General features: G+C 51.2%; 1 protein-coding gene across 6 annotated transcripts in view; it reads right to left on the reverse strand.

The window, feature by feature from the left end:
* Window positions 1-400: 400 nt before the first annotated feature.
* The window catches only part of DAG1 (dystroglycan 1), a 49,943-nt gene continuing 25,634 nt past the window's right edge, over window positions 401-24,709 (reverse strand). For 5 of the 6 annotated variants that reach the window (XM_030956744.1, XM_030956739.1, XM_030956742.1 and 2 more), the window contains exons 2-3: window positions 15,751-16,160; window positions 401-3,275 (exon numbers count right to left, since the gene is read on the reverse strand). In XM_030956744.1, coding sequence (XP_030812604.1) covers window positions 867-3,275; window positions 15,751-16,032 — 2,691 coding nt within the window. In that variant the 5' untranslated portion in view covers window positions 16,033-16,160 and the 3' untranslated portion in view covers window positions 401-866. Of the gene's footprint in view, window positions 3,276-15,750; window positions 16,161-20,869; window positions 21,105-24,709 lie in introns of those variants that run through there. The other variant, XM_030956740.1, reaches the window with a different exon arrangement.

The raw sequence follows: 24,709 nt of genomic DNA on the forward strand, positions 1-24,709 counted from the left end.
GGGGGTTTTGCTTTCAATCGACCCCCCAAACCCTGGTGCTCGCTGGGAAGCAGAGAAGTTGGTCGTGGCACAGGGCTCAGCTCATCCTTCCGCGAGCATTCCCTGGCACAGCGATGCACCCCCTGCTCAGCCATGGGCACCCCAGGCCAGGCTGACCCAACTCATGACTATTTTATGATGCGTGAGAAAGACAGGATTTCTTTGATTAAAAATAAAATAAAAATGATAAAAGAATCAAACCCCAAACCAAGAAGCTGATCCACCCCAAGAGGAGGAGGAGGAGGCTGGCTGGCCCCGCTGACCAGCCTGTGGAGCACAGCACTGCCCTCCCCCTCCCCAAAAACTACACATCCCAGTTTAGGTAAACAGCAGATTAAATGTAAAAACTTAAACCATCGACTTCAGAAAGTCCCTTGAATTTAATTATTTTTAGGCTACCTTTCATGTTACGTCCTGTAGCTAGACACACGTGAATAGAAAAAACAGTACAGTTAGTGTTAAAGGCAAACAGCGGAGACCCAGAGTGCTACCCCAGTGCTGCCTGCTCCTCCCGACCCGGCCCGACCCGTCCCGACCCCCCTCCCTGCCCACCGCCCGGCCCCGGCCGAAGCCCAGCCGCCGGGAAGGCGTCTTTGAGCCGAGATTTTTTTTCTATGAATAAAATAAAACCAAAGCTTGTTAGGCAAAAATAAAACAAGTGTCCCCCCGAGTCCCGCGAGCGCTGCGGTGCGGCGGGCGCAGCCGGGGAGAGCCTGCTGGGGAGCGGGCTGGGCTTTCGTGTTCCCGGCTGGCGAGGGGGCTGCCGGCCCACAGACAGCACCGGTGTGGAGCTGGAGGCCCCTTCTCCCCCGAGAGCCTCCCGTTTGTTAAGGGGGCACGTAGGGCGGTGGGGACCTGTACGGGGTCATGTTCTTCGGGCGGGAGCCTTTCCCCTCCATGGGTGCAGTGAAGGGGGGGGGAGGCTGGTAGGGCGGCGCGTTGGGGTCCTCGTCCCGCAGCGGAGTGTACTCCCCGATGGTGTCCTGGTTCAGCGGCATGGTCTCCGGCATGCTCTGGTTGGGGTACTCTGGAGGGGGCAGTGGGGCTTTCTCCTCCTGGAGGATGAGAGGCATGCTGGAGGACGGTGGGGGCTTGGAGTCGTCCAGCTCATCGGCGAAGATGATGGGCACACCTTTCTTTATGAAGGTGGCCTGGTCTTCGATGGTCAGCTTGCCTTTCCTCTTCTTGCGGTAGCAGATCATGGCAATGATGCCGGCCACGAGGAGGATGGCGGCCACCACCACGGCAGGGATGACGGTGTGCAGGTACACATCGTCCTCGCTGCTCTTCTCGGGGTCTTTGCCTGCTGCCACCGTTGGCGTGGCCTCTGAGATCACCCTGCCGTCCTTGGTCACGGGCACAAACTGGATGTGCCTGCAGCTGCCGGAACCAACCACAGACACATTCAGAGGCTTGAACTCAGGCTGCAGGACATTGGAGAAAGCTGGGCTCGGCCTGCCGGAGTCATCCGCAATTTTTTTGCTCAAAGTCCGGATCTGCTCCCGAGGGCAAGGCTCCACGGGCAGTGTGTTGTTGGTCCACTCCACTACGATGGAGCCTTTGGCGATGTCCTGCACTGTGATTGTGCTGCTGTTCCTGTCGCCGAATGCCAGAGCCAGCTTCTTCACCAGCATGATCTTCTTATGGATGTCATTCACCACTGCATTATGGTCCCCTTCCAGCCTGGCCTTGAACTTCACCGGAGACTTGTCCCCATGTGGGCGTTTGTGGACATGGATTTCAAAGGCATCCACGGCAAAAAGCCCGCCCTTGTCGGTGGCATACATGAAGTACTCGTGCTTCCCAATGTGGTTGTGGTCTGGCATGCCATACATGAGCTGGCTGGTGCTGTTGAACTGCACCCATGAATTCTCCTCGATCATCTGCTGCTCCTTCAGCTTCAAGGTCAGCTGCAGCTTGTCAGTGGTGGTGTCCTCCTTGTCGTAGAAGGTATCTGACGGTATCTTAACCTCGAAGTAGGTGCCCTCCCACGCATCAACCCTGTCAATGTGGTTAGTCAGCTTGGGTGGCTCGTTGGGCTCCCAGGGCCGGGGCAGCCCGCTGGCGGTGGTGCGCACGCGGGACGGCGGAGAGGCCGTTGTCAGCTTGGAGATGGGCGATCTGGTTGTGCTGGGGGGCTTTGTTGGACGGGGCGTTTTGGGCCTGCGAGTGGGCCTTCGTGTTATTGCCGTGGAGGAATCTGTCGTGGACGGTGTGGCTGGCTTCAGGGTGGAGACTCTTGGCTTCTTGGTGGTAGTTGAGGGCGGTGTGATCACTGCTGTGGGCTCTACGTACCCAGGCATGGTGGGGCGAATGGGCACGGTGGCAGTGCCCGTGCCTTCTGCTACTCTGGTTGGCTGGATTGGCCCCAGCGTGGGCGTCTGGACAATGGGGCCTCTGGTTCTGATGGTGACCGTTGGCTTCCTGGGCAGCGGAATGGGCTCCCGGACAGGGGGTGCCGTTGTCTCTGTGGGAGGCGCGATGGCAGGCGACGTCGGGGTGGGGACAATCCTGGTGGGTGGCTCTTGTGCGGCAGTGGTGGGTGGCCCGATGGCAGTCAAAGGCGTGGGGGTGGCATTGATCTGCCGCCGCATCCTCTTTGGGAGGTGAGGTTTCTTGTTAGCAATGTGCCAGCCAACAACAGGGTAGCCAAGGCGGGCAGACATGGTTCCTTCCTTAGCTGGAGCCTCCACCTTGCTGATGTTGGGGACGCTGTTTTGGCTCAGGGAACATCCCAGTTTCCATGAGAGTAAGGCCCCATTTTCCACCACCTTCTTTGCATTTCCTGGTCCAGCCATGAAGGCTGACATGTCAAAGAGTCTGTTATTTACAACAGGAACCAACTTCATGTTGTGAAGTTCCACCTCTGAAAAGCTTCTCATTCTGTTTAAGAGTTCAATCCTCTGCTTTGGTGTCATTTTTGTTAAGTCAGCATCCAGAATGACAGTCAGGATGGTGACTGGCTCTTCCGAGCCACACACGAAGGGCGCTGTGTCACTCGTGTCCTGGACGGCCGCTCGCACTGACTGAGGCTCGTTGTGGTCCTCCTGGTGGACCTCCACAGAGAAGACGTTTGTGGTCTGTGGGACATAGCTCCCATTGGGAAAGGGCTGCAGAGTGGTCACTGAGATGTAGTGGACACCCTTGTCTGTGTCAAGGGGCAGCCCTTCCAGGGAGCTGCTCTCCACATTCCAGTGCAACCAAGAAGGCAAGGAGTCCTTCCCAGCTTCAGAGATCTACCAAACAAACAAACAAGAAAAAAGGCTTTTAGAAGCACAGCATGAGAACAGGTTCTATCAGCAGTAATGCTTAATTTCAAGGATTAAAGAAAAAATCTGAAGTGTAACAACTGGGGAAGGAACATCTTGGCCAGAGCATGGCAGCAGCTGCCTCCTCCTCCACATGTTGGCAAGGATGAGCTCTGCAGGGTGCACTGGACCCAAAGGGCTTAAGGAGCCACAAGAGGTCATAAAGTCCCACAAGGCCCTCTGGCCTGCAAGTGCTCCAACACTTGCTGTGCAACCACCAAGCACAAGTGGTTCATTTTCTATGAGGGCAGACAGGGAGTTTATGTCATGGGTCATGGGGACAGTGACAAAGCTGAGGGTGAAGTTATGCTGTACAGCAGAGCTGATCTAACAACTGCCCTCTTCCCACTCCTTCCTCTCCCAGCTTGGCCATCTTGCTCCTTTTCTCAACCCCATCACACCCTGCCCACCCTACACACATCAAGTTCAGCAGAACATGTATTTTTTCCACTTATTTTCAGCTTGTCCCAGTGTCCCCAGAGCCAGGATGACCCAGAGGGGCTGGAAGCTGGCCAGCTATGGTTCTGAGTCCCTGGCCTGGCTGGAGCACAGCAGCTCTCAACAGGCAGCAGGAAATCCTGAGAGCTACCTGGTGTTGTGCTGCTCTGCCAGAAGAACAGCAGATGAAGATAAAGGAAGGGAGCAGACCCAGTGTAATGGCCAGTGTGGGCAGGCAGGGATGTGGCACATGGGCTGAGAATTGCTGGACATGACACAGGACAGCATGGCAGCCTGGCTTCACCCCCAGGCTAGCTAAGAATGAAGGACTTCACTTTCAGTAATAATTTCCTGCTGCAGGGGAAGGCTTTGTTCCAGAACACAGGCACCTCAGGACTCCAGCACACTCTTTACTACCTCTTTCAGCCCGTGGCACTCTGTCTCCTGCCCTGGGCTGTAGCTGAGGGTGGGTGCAAACCCCCAGCCCCCCCAGTTCCCAGCTGACATCCCTCTGCTCTACACAGAGGAGCCGCTCGGGCTGTGCTGTGCACTGCAAGGGGGGAGGCTGCCAGCTCGGTGGGCTGTGACATTTCCCGGGGCTGTAGGTACTCCTGAGCGAGTAACCTGAGCTTCATCACCTCCCAGGCCCGGGGGCGTTGGGCAAGTGCCCTGGCTGGGCTTTCCAGAACTCCACGAGGCATCTCCCCCTGACACTCAGAGCAAACAGGATGCTTTGGGGCTCATGGAGACACATTTAGCAGCCTGGTCCAGCATCTGGGCTCACTGCAGTCCAACTCTAGCTCTAGCTCTCTTCCTGAAAGGGTGCTTTGGTTCTCTGCAGTTCTGTGAAGCTTATACATATTTCATAATTTACCCAAATGCGAAGCTAGGAGAGGAGCTTTGCAAGGAAACCTGCCTGGCAAGAGCATTCCTGCATCCAGCAGCAGGTGCAGAGCCAGGGCTGGACTGCCACACTGCAGGTCCTGCTGGGGAAAGCCTCTGGATGGACAAGGAGGGATGCCTGATGCTGTAGGGCTGGGCACACTGTGAGTGCTGGGTGCAGGCAGGATGCAGGCAGCACCCTGGGGCTCACCCCCATGCTGTGGGTTTCAGCACACTGAAGGGTCTGGATGCACAGCTCTGCCAGAAAAACACAGGACCCACAAGTCTTTTGGCAAGAGCAGCACAAAAAAGCTTTTGTGCAAGAGCTGCAGAGGGTTTCAGCCAGCCTGGACAAGCTGGAGAGTGCAGCATGAGCCACACGCTGGGCACAGCTTATAGAGCAGAGTTTAAAGCTCTCAGCACAGCTTTAGTTAACTCCTCACCAGCAACATCCCAGAGCAGAGAATTCAGATTCCTGCTTACAGCAGCTGGATGAAGCTGTCCCAAGGGCCCTGTACCTCAATATAGGCCACCATGCACCAACATGTGAGCATCCCTCCCCTGGCCTTGCTGTGTACCCACGTGTCTGACAGAGGACAGGACGTTTTGGCAGGGCTGTGGCTGAGTTCACTGCTCCTCCTGCAAGAACAGGAGCTGCTTTTAGCCCAGACATCCCAAAGGAAAGGCAGCCCTTCACCTGAGCTGGGCACAGGCAGCCAAGCCTCGCTCCTGCAGGAACAAAGGAACGAATTGTCCTTCCTTGGCATTTCTTCTTCCAAAAGAGACAAAGACTGGGTCTGCTTCTGCCCAGCCAGAAGCACTGACCTGCTCCCATCTTCCTTCAAAAAAGAGTCATTTCATCACACCCTCTAAAAACTGAGATGTCAGGACAATGCTCAGTGCAATAAAGCATTTACAGTAGCAGGAGCTGGATGGTTCCACTCTTTATCCTCTTGTGCCAAAATTAGCCACTAACCTGCCCACTGTGGAGGAGGGCTGGGCTGGGGACACATAAGGAACAGAAACATAGGGAGCCAGGACAAAGCCACAGCATTATTGAGGCTTACACAATCAAGAAGAATAAAAACTTTAATAGTGAGTGGTTAAATTCACTCTGTGTGTAATTTTAGGCTACGTTTGGAACAAACCTTCCCCTTTTGTGCACTCTGCAAAAGCCCTTAATTACAGGATCACACAGTACACAGAGCTTTCCTGAGTCTGAGTTTTCTGCTGCTGCCTCCTCCCTGGGGACTGCCAGGACTTGAGCAGAAGACCTACAGGCAGCAGTATTTTGCCCAGTCTCATGCCACAAGGTGATTCTTCCTTCAGACATCTCTGCTCCTACTTCTGACAGCCAAACTCACTTCAGAGAGGTGCCTGACCCCACACGCAGAAATGATGGCGAGGGAGGCACAGGCCAGTCTGAGTATTTCCTGCTTGGAAAACCATTTTTAACCTAGAGTTCACATGTAGGGCCCATGCTAGAAAAGGAAACTGCAGCCAGACAGATTCACACCAAAAACTAGGCTCTCCTGAAAAACAAAAACAGGCCAAGCAATCACTGACTGGGATGACTTGTTCTAGCAAGGATGCGAGAGTTGCAAAACATTTATAAACCCACTTAAACTTGATTTAAAAAGAGCTGAGCTAGTTCAGCTGTATTCAGCCTGTGAGGAGAGGTGGACTGTTTCTAAAGGCTCTGCAAGAGATGATTAAGAAAATCAAATTTACATGGATTACTCCTATGAAGCCTGTGCCTCCCCTGGGAAATCTTTGAGAAGGCAACAAGTCACAAGCATTCGATGTCTCTGCACTGATTTAAACACAGCTACTGACCTGACAGCAGAAATCATCCATGTTCATGTGACAAAGGAAGGGCCCAGAAAGATTAGAGTAGATAAATAAAGTTGTTAGCATGATGGATAAAAATACTTGCTCCTAAACAAATGCTGACCAGCCTTGGCGTGGGTCTGTCCTGTCCACGTCACTGCTGTGTTTGCAGTGGTGCAAACAGTGAGGAGGGAGACCTGGACTCTGTCCTAGCAATGTTTCCTTCAAATATTGCTTCAAAGGGTATTTGTTAAGGCTACACATAGTTAATGATTTGGGATCTCTAGTTTTCATGTTAAAAGTTTTCCACTTTTCTATGTATGCAATAAGTATCAGCCTTAAGCCCTGCCATTTCCCTCAAGGGGTCTGGTTTCAAAATAACTCTTCCATTGCCCAAGTTTAAAAAAAAAAGGCTGTCTTTGTTTTCCCATTATTGTAAATGAATGCTTATTGGCTAAAGATTACACAAGCCTGGCAGTGTATTGAAGACCATTAAAAAATAAGCCATGACTGTGATTTAAAATACATACAGTGAGTGGTCTGGCTGGTTTTGAAGACCTTGTTCACAAAATCCTTTCAGATAGACATGGCCTGTTATTTTTAGGCCAGCCAAGAGCAGTCAGCTCATGAAAGAAGATAGCTCAGTTTGACTTGCTTTTTTAAACTTGGATCTTAAAGCCCTGTACCCAACAAGACAAAGATAAGCAAAGGAGCAGTGAGCAAAACTGCTGCCTCGAGGGAATTCACTCAAAAACTGCATTCTTACTTACAAGAGTGCCATTTAACCCTCCAGGTATTTAGTCCTCCTCCTTCTGATGAATCCCCTGAAAAGGAGACAACCAGCCCTTTGCCAGGAGACAGGAACCATAGGATCCAGCCACAGGTCTCCACTATGGCACACCACTATGAAATCTTCCCAGTCCTGGAAGTACCCAGTGGGATCTCCCCTGTCTGTGCTGACAGACCTTCACACAGGCAGCAGCAGCAGCTGGGAGTCGGTTCCTTTCAAATCAGTCCTAAAACCCGCTGATGACTGCTTTTGGGCAGAGTCAGCATGGACAGTCCTGCAGCTCTGCCAGATCTCCCTTCCCCTCCCCGTGTCCAGCAGCTGCTGAGAGACAGACCCTGTGCCAGGGTTTTATCTGGGGTGTAATTACTGATGGCAATTTACTGTAGCCACTCTCCCTCAGCATCACCCCAACACAGCAATGAAGAACATCCCAGCTGGGCCCTCCAGAAGGTGAGCTGAGCTGAGCTGAGCCCAACCGACTGACCCAGCCAGTGTCACACCAAGTCTGCAGGCTCACGCTCCTGCAAGCAATTAACCAGCAGGCAGGGGAAGAAAATGGAAATTCAAATGCAATTCAAATGCAAATATAACTGCAGAGAAAGAGTCAAGCCTAAGCTGTTTGCCTAAGCCCAAGCTTCATCTTAAACCCCCTGCTAATGCTGCAGCATGGGCAGTGCTGGCAGCAGAAGCAACAGGCAGCCTCAGCTCCAAATCAGATCCATGGGCAGGCAGATTCTCATTGCCTTGTCCCACAGCAGTTGGGGGAGGGACAGTGGCTTCAGATCCACCCCAGTGCTGCTGGAACTGTGGGTGCTGCAATGGGCACAGCCAGACTGGAGTCAGAAGTGATGGGCATGGGGCCTGCAGGCTCCAGCTCAGAGCACAGTCCTTGTTTTGGGAGGCAGGCTCTGCCTGTGGATCCATCAGCTGCATTCCTAACCTGGCACAAAGGCTGCACTGTGCCTGCACACCAAGCTGTCCAGGAACCACAGCCCCAGGCAGGTCCCAGGGCAGCAGAGGCTGGAATGGAATGTGATGGTGCAAGGCAGGGGCTGGACAGCCCTCAGCCCACAGCTGCCAGAGCCTGCCAGAGTTCGAGTGTCTGGACAATGCTTTCAGATACATGGCAACTCTTCATGTTGCTCTGTGGTGGGCCAGGGCTTGGACTTGGTGGTCCTTGTGGGTCTCTTCCAACTGTGAATATCCTGTGATTCCATGAGGCTGTGGGGCTTTGGCCCCAAGGAACAGCCCTGCGAGGGAGGTTGGCCTGTGTGCATCCAGGAGAGGCCGTGTGAAGGAGCCCTTACTTGCCACCTCCTTTTCTCAAACGAAACAGAACTGCAAACTAGGACATCAGAGACAGGCCATGCCTAGAAACACAAGGCCCAGAAAACAGTGGCACAAGGAGGATGGGCACCTCTCAGAGCCTTCTGCTCACTGGGCACTGCTGCTGCAGTGCTGTGCTATGGGAAAGCTCAGGCTGGAGACAGGAAAGTTGTGCTTGGCACAGCGAGCAGGAAGGACTTGCAACACAGATGCTTCCCTGTGGAGGGGACTGCCTTACCTGCCAGGGCTTTTGGGTATCCTCAGTAGACATCGCTCCTCTGGGCTGCAGTGTACCTTGCACAAAAGGCCCAGGAACTCATGGACAAAACAAGCTGCTCCAGGACATCTCATACAGATGCCTCTGCCCCTGGAAGTCTAAAAACAGCCCAGAGACTCGACTGGCTTTCAGAAGTATGTCAGCCTCGGTGACCCGAGCCTTCATTACCAGCAGGAGCTCACCACCTCTGTTCAGAGACCAAAAGCTACACAAGAACAGCCAGTAATTGGTGCTTCCTTTGTGCACAGGTAGGTCAGGATGGTTGAGCTAACCCCACATTCTGGTCCCAGCCAAAGCCTTGCAAAGCCCTTCCTGTATGTCTCCATGCACTGAAGCAGTTGCTTTAGAAAAACAAATCAAACCCAGCCCAGAAAGCTGAGCTAAGGGGGAATAAGGCTTGCAGAGGCCACATCACTGGTCCTGGCCCTCATCTTCAAGTTCAAACTTCAGCCTCTGAAGGACCAGGCAGCAAAGCTACTCGAAGTAGCTGCTCTGCTTTTGTGTGCTCATGACAACCTGAATGAGAAGTTTACGTGTCTCCTGCTAATCTGCATTTTCCAGCCATTCAAGGAGCGAGTGAAGCCTCACGCACAGAAAGCAGCCCCCCTCCTCTGCGGATGTGGGCTCAGCCTGCCTTCCACACGAGCTGGGCTTTGTCTGAGCAGCTCCTTTACCATCAGTGAAACGGCTCTGCAAAGGTGCAGGCTGGGCAGCTACGCCCAGCTCATGCCACCCTCGCATGCTCCAGCCATGACGGCTTCTTTTCCAGCTGCGCCTCTGTGCTGGCTATAAGGACACCATTCAGCGTCCCACTCTGCCTGGGCAAGGGAACACAACAGCTGTTTCACTGGGAGGTCACTACAAAACATTGAGTGTCCCAAGAAATCCTCCTTTCATCGGCCCATGCAAGCAGCTTGGAAGGATTTGTTTAGCCTTATTGTTGGAGCGGGAAGGCGCAGCCCGCCCGCGCCAGGGCTGGGGTCAGCACGGGCTGCCCACACCCCGCTCTGTCCCCTGGCCAGGGGGCGAGCACAGGGCAGGAAAAGCCTCAAACAGCTTTAAAAAAAAAAAGTTTGATCGGACTCTTCTTTCAGAACCACTTTTTATAAGCGAAAGGCCAAAGGGAAGCAAAAATACCACAGAGCAGGGATGCCAAGTGCTGGGGGTTTAGTGCTGCCACCGCACAGCTAACCAGCCCTGGCAATTTATTCCTCCCATCAGCAGATTGCTGGAAAGCTGGCTTTCAAGAGCATGGCAAGGAAAGGCAGACCAGATCTTGCAGCCTCAGGTCTGCTCCTTCACAGGATTCTCATTATTGTCACATTCCTCTGTCTCCTTGGATGCTCAAAGCAACAACCTGTAAGAGCAGGACAAAACAAGGAACTTCCCAGCCCGTCTGAAAAGCCAGTTTATAATTAGACCGAGTCACATTTTCCACTCCTCCAAATTCAGAGTTTGTTACTAAGCGTGCACTGAAAATGCCAAATTCTCTGACTCGGCCTCTCCCTGCAGGAAAAAGATAAGCCCCCTCAGCCTCCCCCCAGGAATCTTATCAGCTCATCTTATCACTCAGATTGCAGCGTGGCAACCAAGCAAAACCCTGCCCAAGTCTTCCTTTGCCTGGACCTGTTCCAGGCACTGCCATTTATCCCCGTGTGCTCGCTTGTAAATAGCGGCTGTTGCTGCACCTCCCAGTTAGTCCAAGAAAACCAGGGACCCCAGGGAGGAGGTGAAGCTCAAATGCCTTGACAGAGAGAGCCTTTTAAGATACCCAGCTTGATGACACAGCCCCTTGGGAGTGCTCTTTGCTTCTCTTCTTCCTTTGAGAAATGCCACTTTAATAAATTTCACATTCAGTTAAAATGCTTTGAAATAAAGATCATTGAGAGAGGAGAAAAAAAACAAAACCTCAGTATTTTGTGGTTTTCTTCCCTGAAAGCAAGTGTGTCCTGGCACTGCAGGCTGGCTGTCAGCATTCAGCCCTTGGCTTTGGGGTTGGAGCAGGATTGAGGTGAGCAGCACAGCCCTGACAGCAGATACCCATGTCAGGACTCCTGCAACCCAATCTCTGTGGATCCTGTTTATAAATCAAGGTCTCTGACATCTGATGAGAGCAAAGCTGTTCAATAAAAGCTGCTTCAGCAGATGGCAAATAGAACAACCATTGGAAACTCAGCCTCCTGCCTGGAAAGTTTAGTGGTGGACTTGGCAGTGCTGGGTTAATGGTTGGGCTGGATAATCTAAAAGGTATTTTCCAACCTAAACAACTCTGTGATTCTATGAAAGCAAGACTCCCTTTTTCCCAGATGGATATCCAGTCTCTGATAACCTCCAAACCCGCTCCATAGCTGCACTGCGCAATTAATCTGAGTGAATTCTGTTCTAATCACTTTCCCACCAGCTGTGTTTGCTTACAGAGAGAGCTTCTCAGGGCCTCTGCTGTGGGTTTTACCTGTCTTCCCAACAAAGCCCTGTGGAAACTGTGCACTCCAAACAAAAAATGAATGAGGGGCTAAGACACAGCTGGGAATGCTCACCTGTGCTCACCTGAGCTCCTCAGCACTGGCTACAAACCCATGCAGATCTGCTCTGTGGCATCCATCCCACACTGAACACTACCAGGACTGAAGGCAGGTCAGCAGCTTTACATGACCTTCAAGGAAGACACAGGAAACCTCCTGTTCTGTCAGGGATGTGCCTTGGGAAGCAGTACACACCAGGAGCTTCTCTCCTTCCAGCATGCTTTATAGAGCCATCTTTAAATAAAAGTTATTTAACAGTGTCTCTATGTATTGTGGGCATATGCACTTAGGATATCAGGTTGTGCAAGGGCTCAATTCCTTGTAGGTATTGTATCCTTGTGGGGACAGCATACCCTGGCTGGTGGGATGAGTGCAGAGCCATGTTTGTGGTGGCAACAACCACCACACCAAATCATGCACCTCACCTTTTGTCCTCTTCTGGGACTCAACAACTGGAAGCAGCAAAAAGTACAGACCTGGATATTTCAGCTGATAGGAAGATGTCCAAACCAAAGCAAAGCAGACATGGAAAAGCAAACGATTGTAGGATATATCAAACAAAGTTATTTATAGAAGAGAAAAGGAAGTTTGATGCTTTTATAAAAGGTTCTGGTAAAATTTCATCTGGAATGTTTTGTAACACTGTGGTCATGCAAACATAAGAAAAATAAACTCAAGCTGGAGGAGGTGCAGAAGACAGCTGCAAAGTTTAGGGGAAAGGAAAGAAAGCTTATTTTATGAGAAAGACTAAAGAGGTTGGCTTGTTTAACCTAATAAAATCAAGATGGGGAATATGCCTGTCACCTATAAATACATAAGGGAAGTAAATATTATGAAGGTAGAATTGATTTAGGCTAAAGGGCAGCACATATAAATATTTCTAGCCATCTCTAAATTTAGGCTAGGAGCTGCATTTTTCATCAGAGCAGCCAAATTCTGGAGCAGCTTCAAATGGAAGTGGCAGGAACAGGAAATCCAACTGGTCTTTGACCGGAGCCTGATCTGTTCTCTGACAGGACACAGCTGAGAGGTAACAGGTCAGACTCCACATAGTCCTCATGGAAAAGGGGTTAAGGAGATGATGACTGGTGAAGGTACCAGCACTAATGCCCATGTTTACTCTGTCCTAGCCAGCATCTGCCAGGAGCCAGCAGGAGCCAGTGGCAACCCATCCATATATTGTCTGTATGGCAAGGGGGCTGTAGGATATGGGGAAATTGGGTGTTTTAACCCAAACTTTGTAAAAATACCAATGTTTTGGTGTCACACGTGACAGAAAAGGCTGCAAGATGCCTTTTAGCAAGCCACAGCAAGGAATTTTAATTCCCAGCCACGTCCAGACAGCAGGAGAGCAGTCTTACAGCCAGAAACCCTGCTGTAGTGAGGAAGCGAGAGGACAACATCTGGACTGACCTGCTGCCAAATCCAACAGCTGGAATAGCTGCAAGCTCCAGCTGCTCTTCAGAGGACATGATACTGCCTGACCAAGGCACTTGCTTGGGAACACAAGGCCCAGGGGAAGGGTGATACCATGGCCCTGAGCAACGTGGAAGCAGACTCTGAAACTAAGGCACGTGGTAGTTTTTTACTTCTTTTCTCTGCAGCTTGAGCACATTCAAATAATCTTGCTTTTGTCCTTAGCCATAAAACTCTCACCTGTTGTTCAGCAGCTCTGGGGGTGGCAGGGAAAGGCTGGGGGCTGCTCCAGGAGCACATACCTGACTGTGCAGGAGTGCGTGCCTGCAGGGCACTCCTCCGCCACGCTGCACATGCCTGGCGTTGTTTCCATCCCACAACCCAGCTTGCAGATAAAAGTATTTTGTCTACAGCTGGCTGGAATCTGCTAACAAGCAGGGAGAGGGATCTGAGAAGGAGCTTCAAGGCGATCCCCACCACAATCCTAGAAATAATCAGTGGGAATCATCTAGAAACTAAGCAATCACACTTTCTCCAGGCTCCAGTGGGAGTCTGGGGACAGGAACTGTCAGCAACTTTTAAAAATAAAATATTGTAGACAATTTCTTTGAAATTTAAGAGGAAAAAATACCAGTAACCATATCTCACTGTAAACCCTGCTCCATCTCAGAAGGCACAGAAGTCCTTATTCTTTCTTAGCAGGGTTTAAGTACACCAGAGACTAAGATTCACAAGCATTATGCTTTTACTGCTCCAGCTGAGAAATGCCAGGCAGCCTGAGAAAAAGACCAGAGCAATCTGCCCAGAAACTTACCAGTAAAACAAAAATGCATCCTAGCACCCAAAATTGCCTACGCAGTTCTCACTAGCCAGGAATCAAATCCCCACAGCAAAGGTCAGCTGTGCTCAGCAGCCAACATGCATTCTCTGCAAGGAGAGCCCTTCCAGAGACAGCAGCTAAGTGAGAGCCTGCTGCACTTTTAAAATCAATTTCAAGGTGAACAGATGCAACATGCACTCGGGTAAACCCAGGGATAAGCATGAAAATCGTTCCCAGAGTTTGCTGAACTCCACACAACCAGCAGCTGCTGGGTCCTGCTGGGCCCAGGCCCTTCCAGGCTCTCCAGGTGTGTTGGTGGTGGTCAACACACCTCACACCTACATGGCAGAGGCAGAATTTGAAGCCATCAGGTGGGGTGGAAATAATTCATCAGTATTTTCCTGCAGCTACTTGAGCTATCACAGTTGACTTTTGTGCCAGGAAAAGATGACAGAGGAAGCTGTGGTGTTATATAAATACTGACACTTATTCTTGCCATCAAAGCAGCTATTAGACAACACCAGAACAAGCCACTTGGATGCAAAATCCCAACCTAAAGTTATCATTTCTGTAACATGAGATCTGGGGCTCACCACAAGCTCTGGCAGCCTGGTGCTGTACAGGTGCCCTGTGCTCTGAGCACAGGCTGTGGGTGAGGCTGGGCAGGGACCTTTCCATGGGTCAGCACTGAGACCAGCCTGGCCCCTTCCCTGACTCCTCTGGCCAGGGGCTCACCCACTGCTCTCCTCCCCCTGTCTGACCCTCTGTCCATAACAGCTGCATTCTTCAGATTTTCTGCCCACCCTGGCACATTGTGGTCTGGCACCCTTGCTGGAGCCAGCAGGATCACATATCAGGATTGGGATAACTGTGGGACTGCACACAGAGCTAAACCAAACCTGCCTTCCAGGAGAAACTGAGATGTCAGACTTGCTCCTGACTTGCTCTCCGTCTCCTTCTGATCTTCTAAGACACACCAGAAGCTTGTATTTTTATAATGCTTTATAATGCTCTTTGAAAAGAAATCCTGAGACTGGAAGGCAGTTTTGTTTTTTAAGAAGAGAATTTTCTGAATTCCACATGATCCAAGCAAACCCTTCCAGGAAAGGACTAACAATGAGCACACCTGTGTATGGCCATGTCCCTACCTTCTGGGCTATTCTACACTCAGGACTGATTCCAAAACTCAGTTTTCAGGTCCTTGCAGTGCCTTGTATGAGTTTAAGTCACATAAGGGGAAAGGCTACCATCTTTCCCAAGGGGACTGAGGGGCAATGTCAGGACAGACAGTGTCACAGGCAGCCCAAAGCCCTGCTGGCAGGACAGGGTCTGTTTGTCTGGCAATGTTTTGTTACCACAGTGAAGCAAACTCCCCGAGCCTAAGCAGCAGTCCCAGGGAATCTGTGGCTCCCCAGATCCCATGGCAGGATCTCCTCATGGATGTGCCCATCATTCCAGGGGCAGAGCATCTCACAGCTTAAATACAGCCAACAAAGTCAATCAGTCATCCCTGAGAAGTCTTCTCTGTTACAGAAGAGAGAAACTTTGCAATGAGATGAGAGTAATTTTTTATAAAAATCTTTCTCCTGTAGTCCTACAAAACTGTAAGGCTGCTTCCCAGCCAGGCTCATGACCCAGCCTGTTAGTGGGTGACCCGTGTCACAGACATCTTTTACGAAAAATCCTTTCCTTAGGATTTTTCCTCCTGAGAAGCTGAGAGGCGTCAGAAACAAAATGTAAACAATGGTTATCTGCTGCTGTGGAATGCAACAGGTGGATCTTATATTGGCCCATGTTGGTTGTTTCTAATTAATAGCCAATCACAGTGAGCTGGCTCGGACAGAGAGTCCGAGCCTCAAGCCTTTGTTATTTTTCTTTCTATTCTATTCTTAGCTAGCTTTCTGATGAAATCCTTTCTTCTATTCTTTTAGTATAGTTTTAATATAATATATATCATAAAATAATAAATCAAGCCTTCTGAAACATGGAGTCAGATCCTCGTCTCTTCCCTCATCCTGGGACCCCTGTGAACACGGTCAGGGACCCGCTCGATCCTGCATGAATATAACCAAAACCAATCCTCGGGGAATGGTGTTTCTCACCTGGACAACCTCTCCATTGGAAGCAATTAAATCCGTGGGGATGGAGACTCTGAAGTAGCGTCCCACCACGGCAGAGCTGTCGGGGATTCCCACCACAGCCGGCACCGCCTCCCGCAGCTCCGAGAGCACCGAGTGCATGGAGGCCTCCAGCTGGTTCTCCCAGTCCCGAACCACCTCTGCCGGCTCGCTGGGCCAGTGGCAGTGAGCAGAGGCTGCCAGCAGCAGCACAGGGAGCCAAGTCCTCCCCAGGACAGGGGCTTGCAGTAGGCATCCAACAGTCATTCTTCCCAGCAGCCTTGGTTACGGTGCTCCAGCTGGAAAGGGGATCACGGGGAATCTGCAGGCACCACAGCACGGGCAGGGGATCCACCAGTCCTTCACAGCAGCCTCATCCTAGGAGTCCTGGGAACCTGGTTAGACATAGGAAATCCAATCAGCACATTAATTCAGATACCCAAGCCAGCCAGTCAACTCACAGTGACCTTGCAACAGGCACAGGCTACTGGCCATGTTACTCTCTGTGCCTCAGCTTTTGATTTAACTGCAAGTTACCACAACCATCAGAGAGCACGAGAGCTTCTCAGCTCCTCTTCTGACATACAGCATCTCCCAAGAAACAAGATTCTCCTGCTTTTCCATGCACACAGCTATGTTCCTGCTGCTCTGGAGGGACAGCATCCTGAGATAGCCACAGGTAGGGAGACAAGGGAGATACAACCAAAGCTGACTGAGCACAACAATAATAGTTGACCTTTCAAGGCAAGCTGCAGCCAGGCTGGAATATCAGTGGATTTAAATGCCAGTTACCCAGTAGGAAAGATACCAAGAAACATTTGGAAGTCCAAAGCTGCCATCCTAATGGCTTGACACATGATAGATGCTTCTGCTCCTCTGACCCATGAGCCTGGTTTTCAAGCCAGGTCTCCTCTCAGGTCCAGCTTTTTGTATTAGTGTGCTCAGAGTTGATCTGGGGGCCCGCACCAGGCAGCCTCAAATCAGACTGGAGTGAGCTATGCACACGCAGGGGTTTATGCTGCCATCCAGCTCTCTCCTGCTTGCACAGCTCACCTGTGCCCACACTCTGACAAGACACATCTCCAGCCCTCCCTCACTTTGTTGTTTTGTTCTTTCACTTCATTCCCATCATTATCACCTCCCTGCTTCCCTGGATCTCCTTTCTCTCTGTTCCTTTGGCCATGGTTTCCTTTGCTTCTTCTCCCTCCAGACAGCATTCAGCCATGGCAGACAGAGATCTGTGCCAGCATGTTCCTCTTTACAGACTGCTTGCAGGAGACCAGTGGGTTCCTGGAAGAGGAGAGAGCCATTTGGGACCCCAGGGAAGTTGTACTGCCCACTCTGGTATGGCAGTTTGCAGCCAGCACAGCCCCTGGTAACTAATCTGCACTAGTGAGTGCAATGGTGGGTTACACAGGATGGCAGGACAGACACACAGACCAAGCAGACATTGTTCAACACCAGGAGTACACAAGACTGGGTTCCCTAATGCCTTGAACCAACTCTTTTTTCCCAGGCTGAGAGAGAAGTGGCTCCAAATTCCCAGAGCAAATCAGCACAGCTTCCAACCACTGGCTCCCAGTTGGATTTATTTTAGCCTGTTCTGTCTGCACCATATGATGCACATCAGGCTGTCCCAAGAGACCCTGGAGCCAGTCTGTGTGGGAAGGGAAATCCCACTGCTTCTTGCCCTTGCAGAGCTCCCAGAGCAGCACGACAGGGCTCAGCTGCCCGCTGTGCTGTGGCCAGGCAGGGTGCACTGCCCACCAGAGGCCTGCAGAAGCAGGCAGAGGTGTGCCCATGCAGGCACCCAAGCCCAAGGCTACCACAGCAGGCTCTAGGAATAACAGGAAAGATAAGGTTTGGTGGCTCACCCTAAAGCCTGAGCTCTAGACAAGCTGAGAGGCAGCGTGTAAGGACCCGCACATCTGCACCCCTCGATGGGTCTTTCACAATAAACCCACCCAGAGAAGGGCTGACACCTCCCACCCCAAGGTAACAGGCCCAGGGCACAGCACAGAGGGCTGTGGGTAGTAGGAATGAGGAGCTGAATGCAATAACCTCTGGCTACAGGATCCACCAGGCAGACACCTGATCTGACCGCTGCTCTGTGGAGAGCCTGTCTCGAGTGAAAGGCAGAGGAGACAGCAGAGGCAGGATAACATTGCTGGGAACCACAAGACAGATGGAAGGATGGCTGGTAAGAAGGTCAGCGCTACAAAAAAGCCACTCCCTGCTGCTCTTGTGCTTCCAGCTGCCTGAGCAGACTGGGAGGGGAATGCACCAGATGAAACAACAAGGAAGGCAAAGCCAGGCTCTTCCCAAAGGCAAAGGAACAGACCCATAGACTCTGCTGAGCTGGAAGGGGCCCATCAGGATGATCAAGTCTAACTCCTGGCACTGCACAAGACACTCAAAAATCCCACCATGTGCCTGAGAGCCTTGCAAAATGCCTCTTGAGCTCTGTCAGCCTTGGGGCTGTGACCATCCCTTGGGGAGCCCATTCAGTGCCCCACCAGCCTCTGGGTGAAAAACCACCAGCATAGGATGGTCTTCACCCAGAGACAGGTGCCTGAGCTGCTTCTCCAGTTTATCCTCAGGAAGTGGCTGCTGGGTAGGGACAAGGCACAATCCCTGTAGGGCACATCTCTCCCACCAGCTCCCTGTGTGGCCAGAGGAGGATCTGACATGCTGCAATTGATTTCAGATGAGCACAAGAGTTATCTCAGGAGGTAAATGAGTACTACAGTAGGTGTCTGGTGGAGAATATCCAACAGGCCATGTGAATGTCCTACAGAGATGATGCAGACACCTGCAAGAGGTCCTGAGGAAGTCACTGCTCATCACAGTGGGAAATCAGGGGGCTCTGTCCCTGCACTGTGCCTTACAAAGCTGAAAGAACTACCTTCACACTCCATGGAGCCTGGAGCAGCAGTGATGGTACCTTGTCCATGAGCTGCTACTTCTGAAACGTGCTCATTGGAAAGTCCTGATGGCAAGCACAGGCAGGATCAGAGAACTGTGGCTGGGGGAGGAATGCAGCAGCCCCGTGGCTGCCTCTCACTGCTGCACTGAGCAGAGGACAGACCCCCAGACAGCCAGACACACAGTGTACAACTGATGAGGCTGTAAAACACCTGGAGAGGTGCTTCAGGCCAGCCCCTGCCCTGTCCCACTGCAGTGCAGCTCGTGCATGAGTGTGGTACAGCTCTGTGCTGCTCAGCCCAATGACGTGATCCAGCCTGGGGCGTTTTTGTTGGATGGAGAGGAGCATTGGGGCAGAAAGGAGCTGGTTCTTGGTATCTGTGGTGAGCAGGACAGGAAGATGAAGTCATCACCTATTTCAGAAATACTTATCAAAGCAGTCAACAAACACTGCCCCATATGTGCCCCCCAGCCCAGCAAATGGCCATTATGTGCTCCTGTGACACTTGCAGGTTGCAAATTCAGAGTTTCATTTTAGGGAAAATATGGAAGAACAGGCTCAGCATATAGGAGTGGAGCACACAGGAGGTATAGGAGGAATTCAGTAGCTGATAACAAAGAACAAACAGAAGAGCTGAGAACAAACTTGCGCCACCAAAAAAAAAACCCCTCTTAACACAGCTCCACCTCACCACACAATGGACAGAAGCTGAAACACTGCCAGCCTCTCCCAGTGTGTGAAGGAGGAAAAGCAGGGTGGTTCCAGCTATCAGCAGGGCTGTACAAGGCACTGCCCTGCAATGCTGCAGTTCACATGGACTATCAGTGCAAGGTGGAATACCTTTTGGGATAGGAGATCCCCTGCCTAAAGCCAGCAGTGCTGCTCTGCAAGTCTACTGGCCACCAGCACTGCAGGTCTGGATGCAGCTGCAGAAGCGTGAATGTTACCTGCAGCAAGGCTGGAACAAGTGCTGGGACCTGCCTGGTGCCTCTGGTTTGAGAGCCCACACCACCTCACATGGCACTACTACCATGGACACAACCCTGACTCAGCTGAGAAACCATCCCAGCTGTATTTGGAAAAGTCCACGTTCTGGGTCATTGTCAGTGACCAGTGAGTGGCACAGAACTGAAGTCCTCCAGGAGCAAAAGCCTCAGTGCTTCACAGTTTCCCAGAAACTCAAAACAGGGCCAAAACCCAAACACAGATGGAATTCTGCAGGCGGTTCTCTGTTGATCTCTAGGAAGCATCAGGTCATAGAGCTGACTGACTTAGGCAGCACTTCCCAGTCATGAGGGAAGGCTAGACCACCCCAGCTTCTCTACATGGCACTGTGCTCCTCCTTCCAGCAGGATCTGCACTGCCCAGTCTCACAGAACAAACACAAAGGTTCAGGTTAGTCCTGAATTTCAGGATGTTTCGTTCTGTCTGATCTTCTGAAAGAACTTACTTTCTCTTTATTCTTGTGCTTCTGTGAGAGCTCTTTTGGTCTCAAGTTCAAGCCTTCAGAGTGTTGGATGAAACATCAAAGTCAGTATCAACATCTGCTTCAGTCCTAGTGCTTGCTGCATGTGCCAAGGTTGATTCCTGATCTCCAGTGCCAAACCCCTCACAGAGCCACGGAACTGGGCCTGCTTGGTGAAGTTATGATGCTGCATTTGATATGATGCTGACTTGTCAAGGCAATGCTGGAATCTGCTCCCTCTCCATGCAGCTCTGAGACCCACTGACACGGTAAGGACATGCTGTACCTTTGTTATCCAGGAACGCTGAACAGCGCAGGCAGAAGATGGGACGAAAGGAAAGACTGAGAACAGGATAAAGTACCTTTTCCCAGACACTCATTTTCCCAGAGACCTTTCCTTCTGCCCATCAGGACCCAGGTGTGAAGCCAGGGGAAGCATCCCAGCCAGAGGAGGGTGGCTGTCCTAGAAATGACTCTTCCTCTGTGGCAGATTACGACACCACTTCAGCAAGAACCAGTGAAAGTGAAGTCTCTGTCCAGCTGCATCTAATCCAATTGCTCAAGCACACAATCACATCACTGGGCTGCGGTAATTAATCACCACCAGCATATTAATGCCACTGAGCCCAGCGTGCAGAAAGCTCAAGTAACTGCCGTGCAATTCTTGACTCTGGTTAAGAAGATATTTAAGAGTTAAGAGGAATCCCACTTACCTGATTGCTTATTTACCAATATCCTCATTAAAGAAAGCATTAAACAAGTGGCTTTTCTCTAAGGAAGCAAACTAGGCTAAAAAGACTCGGTGCACCGTTGCAGAGCAGAGCTATTGTCTGTGCAGAGAGCTCCGTGCGTGTTTCCACAGGAGATCTCCGGGCAAGCCCCGTCAGCTCTCGCGCGCCTGCGAGTCAGGGCAGCGAGCAGCAGGAATGATGAAATGATGAGATGCAGTGTCCCTGGCCAGGCACACAAAGATGGCTCTCTGCCGGCCCTGCTGCCCGCTCCCAAACACCACAGCAGGCACCCCCGGTGCCAGCCTGGCGGCACGGCCCGGGCACAGGCGGCTGGGGCTCCCGCGGCTGCGCTGCGCTCAAGGAGCCCAGGAAGGGAGGGAGGGGGCAGGAGGGACAGACAGCCTGCAGGCAGTGTGTCTGGGCACAGCAGCCCATCACCAAGCCATGAACTGACAGTCTCCTCAAGCCCAAGAGCGTGCCAGCCTGCAAGCCTGACATGTAGTATGTGCAAAGAACAGCCTGGAGCATGAAATTTAGGAAATGGTCAGAGTTTCTGTGCCTGCCCTGCTCCGGACATACCTGAAACAAAGGCGCAGCCCTTCCAACAGACTGTGTTAAAGGCTATGGGAAGTGCAGCAAACGCCTCTGGGGGTTATTTCCAACCTCAGTGGCTTCTGCCATGTACATTCACAGAAGACCCAAGCTCCAGACAGTGCTGCCCACAGGATGACTTACAGACAGGGATGTACAGCAGAACATACACACAGACACACTGGTCACACACAGACTCAGGGCAGGCATCTGCCATGAGGGAACAGGCCAGGAAGAGGACAGAAGATTCACCACCAGAGACATAGCTCTCCCCATTCCACATTGCTCAGTGACAGCATTGTGTCCTGCACAACACTAACCAGGCACATCTGGGGGTGGTGGCCTTACTTGGAGACTGGAGGACAAGCTCATGCAGTTTCTGGCTTATGCTGCACTCACAGCTGCCTGCTCAAAGCCACGTGTGCACCAAAACCAAAACAGCAGCGTGATGATCAGAGATTGGACCCTGAGAGATCTGCCCGAGTGGGAAGCCCCAGATCAGTGCTCCTGAGGCCCCTGGAGCACCTCCCACCCTCTCCCCCCACAGCCATCAATAGCTGGTCACCCCAGACACCATCAGCTCAGGAGGTACCAACCTGTACTCAGTTCTTCACCCTAAAACTTCATTTCGACATGGTGTCCCCATGGTGTATTGTCACCACATCAAATGTGGTGAAGGTGCCCAGAAGTGACACCCAGCCCAAAGGACAGAGGCACAAAAAGAGGTGCTTTTTCTCATCCTCCTCCCTTCTTGTATTTCTGCACTGCTCGTCTCCAGCACATCTGGTGTCAGTAACAGGAAACCCTGACACCAAAAAACAATCTAGGGGAAAAAAAACAAACCCGAAACAGCAGTGCTAAAAATGTGTACTGGGCAGGGAAATAAGCAGCACCCTCCTGCTGATGGGGAACTCGCCTGCAAGCTGTCACTAACTTGTTGCTTTCAAGTTCCAGAAGCCACAGGCAGTTTCGTGACACTTGTGCAGGAAGTGGTCACTGCCATTGACACCTTGCAGCAGTTTTTATTCTGCTAGAGCAAGCACTGAGATATTTAATTTTCCTGTAGCTGACAGGAAGCTTTTGCTACCTTCATTACTGCTCTGTGAGAGTGACAAAAGATGCAAAGAGCCTAGTTTTACTTTTTGCCCCATCTGTTAGTTCAGAGGTTGGGCTACTACACTGTCCTCCCCAACTGGGGATCCATTCCCAGAAAAATTTCTTTTCCTGGAAGAGGTAAGCGCTGAGGACATGCTCCAGCAAGCACTTTAGCAAGTGCTGTGCAGGGGAGGAAGCAGCCTGGCAGTCCCAAAAACCCCCAGCCAGGGCACTCCTGCTGAGGTACGTGCAAGGGGCACTGCAGAGCAGAAGCGCAAAGGACACCAGATCCCTTTTGGCAGCTGGAGCATGTTTTTTCTTCCCTGCAGAGCACATTTCCTCTGCAAGATGCTGTGGCAAGACTTGTTCTGGAGGCAGCACCTTCCCCAGCCTCCAGCAGGAGGGATGGCATGGTACCCACAGGTGCCTCTTGACTATGCACTTCCACTCTGACCTGACAGACTTGCTGGAAAACCATCCGGATGTGCCCCTGCTCATCCACCCTGCTGGACTGGCCCCTTGCAGGCTCTGTGTGCTGCCTGCTCTGTGCTGGAGCCATGTCTCAGTGTCCACTGTGCGACCAGCAGCTGCAGATTTTGGCTAGGCAACACTCCTGACTCTTTGATGAAAGTTTCAGCAACCACAATCAATCCCTTCCTCCACTTTTGTTATTCCCAGACAGCCAACTCAGATCGTATCTTCAAGTGCATTCAGTTGAAAGGAAGCTCAGATATTATCTTCCCAAGTATTTAGAAGGCCTCAGAAATCTTTTTTCCCCTGTAATTGCAAACATTGCAGCCAGGTAGAACTGTCATTTGCTTGCTGCCAGCAGCCAGGAAAAATTAGGATACAAACATCCAGCAACAAGCCAAAGCAGAGGGACAGCTTCAACAATGCCACTCCACACCTCCTGTATCCTGTGAGCCAGGCCCATCTCAAGGGAAAGCTGGCAGAGAAAAGTGATGAGAATCCAAGGTATAAAATGGATCCTTCCTGAAGGAAGCTCAAAGAGAACAAAGTGGGATGCACTGGGGCACTAGGGAGATGGGAAACAAGAGCCCACGCTCTCCTCTAATAGAAGGACCAGAAGCCAAACTAACTCAAACAAAATGGGTTTTCTTAAGGACCCAGTAGGGTCATGAACAGGAATGCTTAAACTTCACGTGGGTTTAAAAAAAAATAAAAAGGGTGGGGCAGACAATTTTATAGAAGGCAGAGTTACCAGGGCAGTGTTCTGGCTCAAGCATCACTTGATCCCGGGATGGCATTCAGGGAAATGATGACTCGCATTCCTCCCCAGGCATCCTCTCCTGGCTGTTATTGGAAAGGGCAGATAGGCTAAATATACAGCTGCAGCAGGGCAGAGCAAGGGTCTGTTTGCCTCAGGGCATGCACTGTAATGTGGCTTTGGTTTCACTTGCACTTCCAGTGCACAGTCAGACAGAACAAGTCCCTGAAAACTCTGCTCATAACTCCTGGTTTTGTCTGAAAACAGAGCGACAGTGTGCAAAAACCCTAATATTTAATTCTGTGTTTAAGGGAATGTAAGCTAAAGGTAGTACTAAAATCCACAGGAAATTAAACTACAAAGTTTATGAAAAAAAAAAGATGGGACTAAGATCTCCTTCCATACAAATGCCATAAAAATGCATATTTTGAAGATAAACACAACAGATGTGTGTACATATATCTATATATACATGCACACACACACGCACAAATGTTTTATAAGTTCCCAAGGTTTAATAAAAACCAGAACTCAAGGCACCAAGATGAAACAGGGAGTTCTGACTCTAACTTTCTCTTTAATAAGGAAAGTTTTGTATCATGCTGAACTTGTCACTCATTCTGCAAGAAGACCTTGGCAAGAGAGAAAAGCATTTCAGCAGAAGCCATCCCATCCTGTAGGAGAGCTGGGACAGAGGACACTGGGCTGGCAGCTGGGGCACCTGGAGACAAGGCAAGAAAGCACATGGACACAAGAAGTAAAACACAAGATGTCACTTTTTAAATGTGAGGACTACGAGGTATCAGAGCCTGACCTTGTGTTCCTGAGCAGGCAGGTTGTTCCCCAGCAAGTGCCAAAGGACATGTGCAGGAGCAGCTGGTGTGACAGTCACCACTGTGTGTCCTGTC

The sequence above is a fragment of the Camarhynchus parvulus genome, chromosome 12 (genome assembly GCF_901933205.1).
Source record: "Camarhynchus parvulus chromosome 12, STF_HiC, whole genome shotgun sequence".
NCBI lineage: Eukaryota > Metazoa > Chordata > Aves > Passeriformes > Thraupidae > Camarhynchus > Camarhynchus parvulus.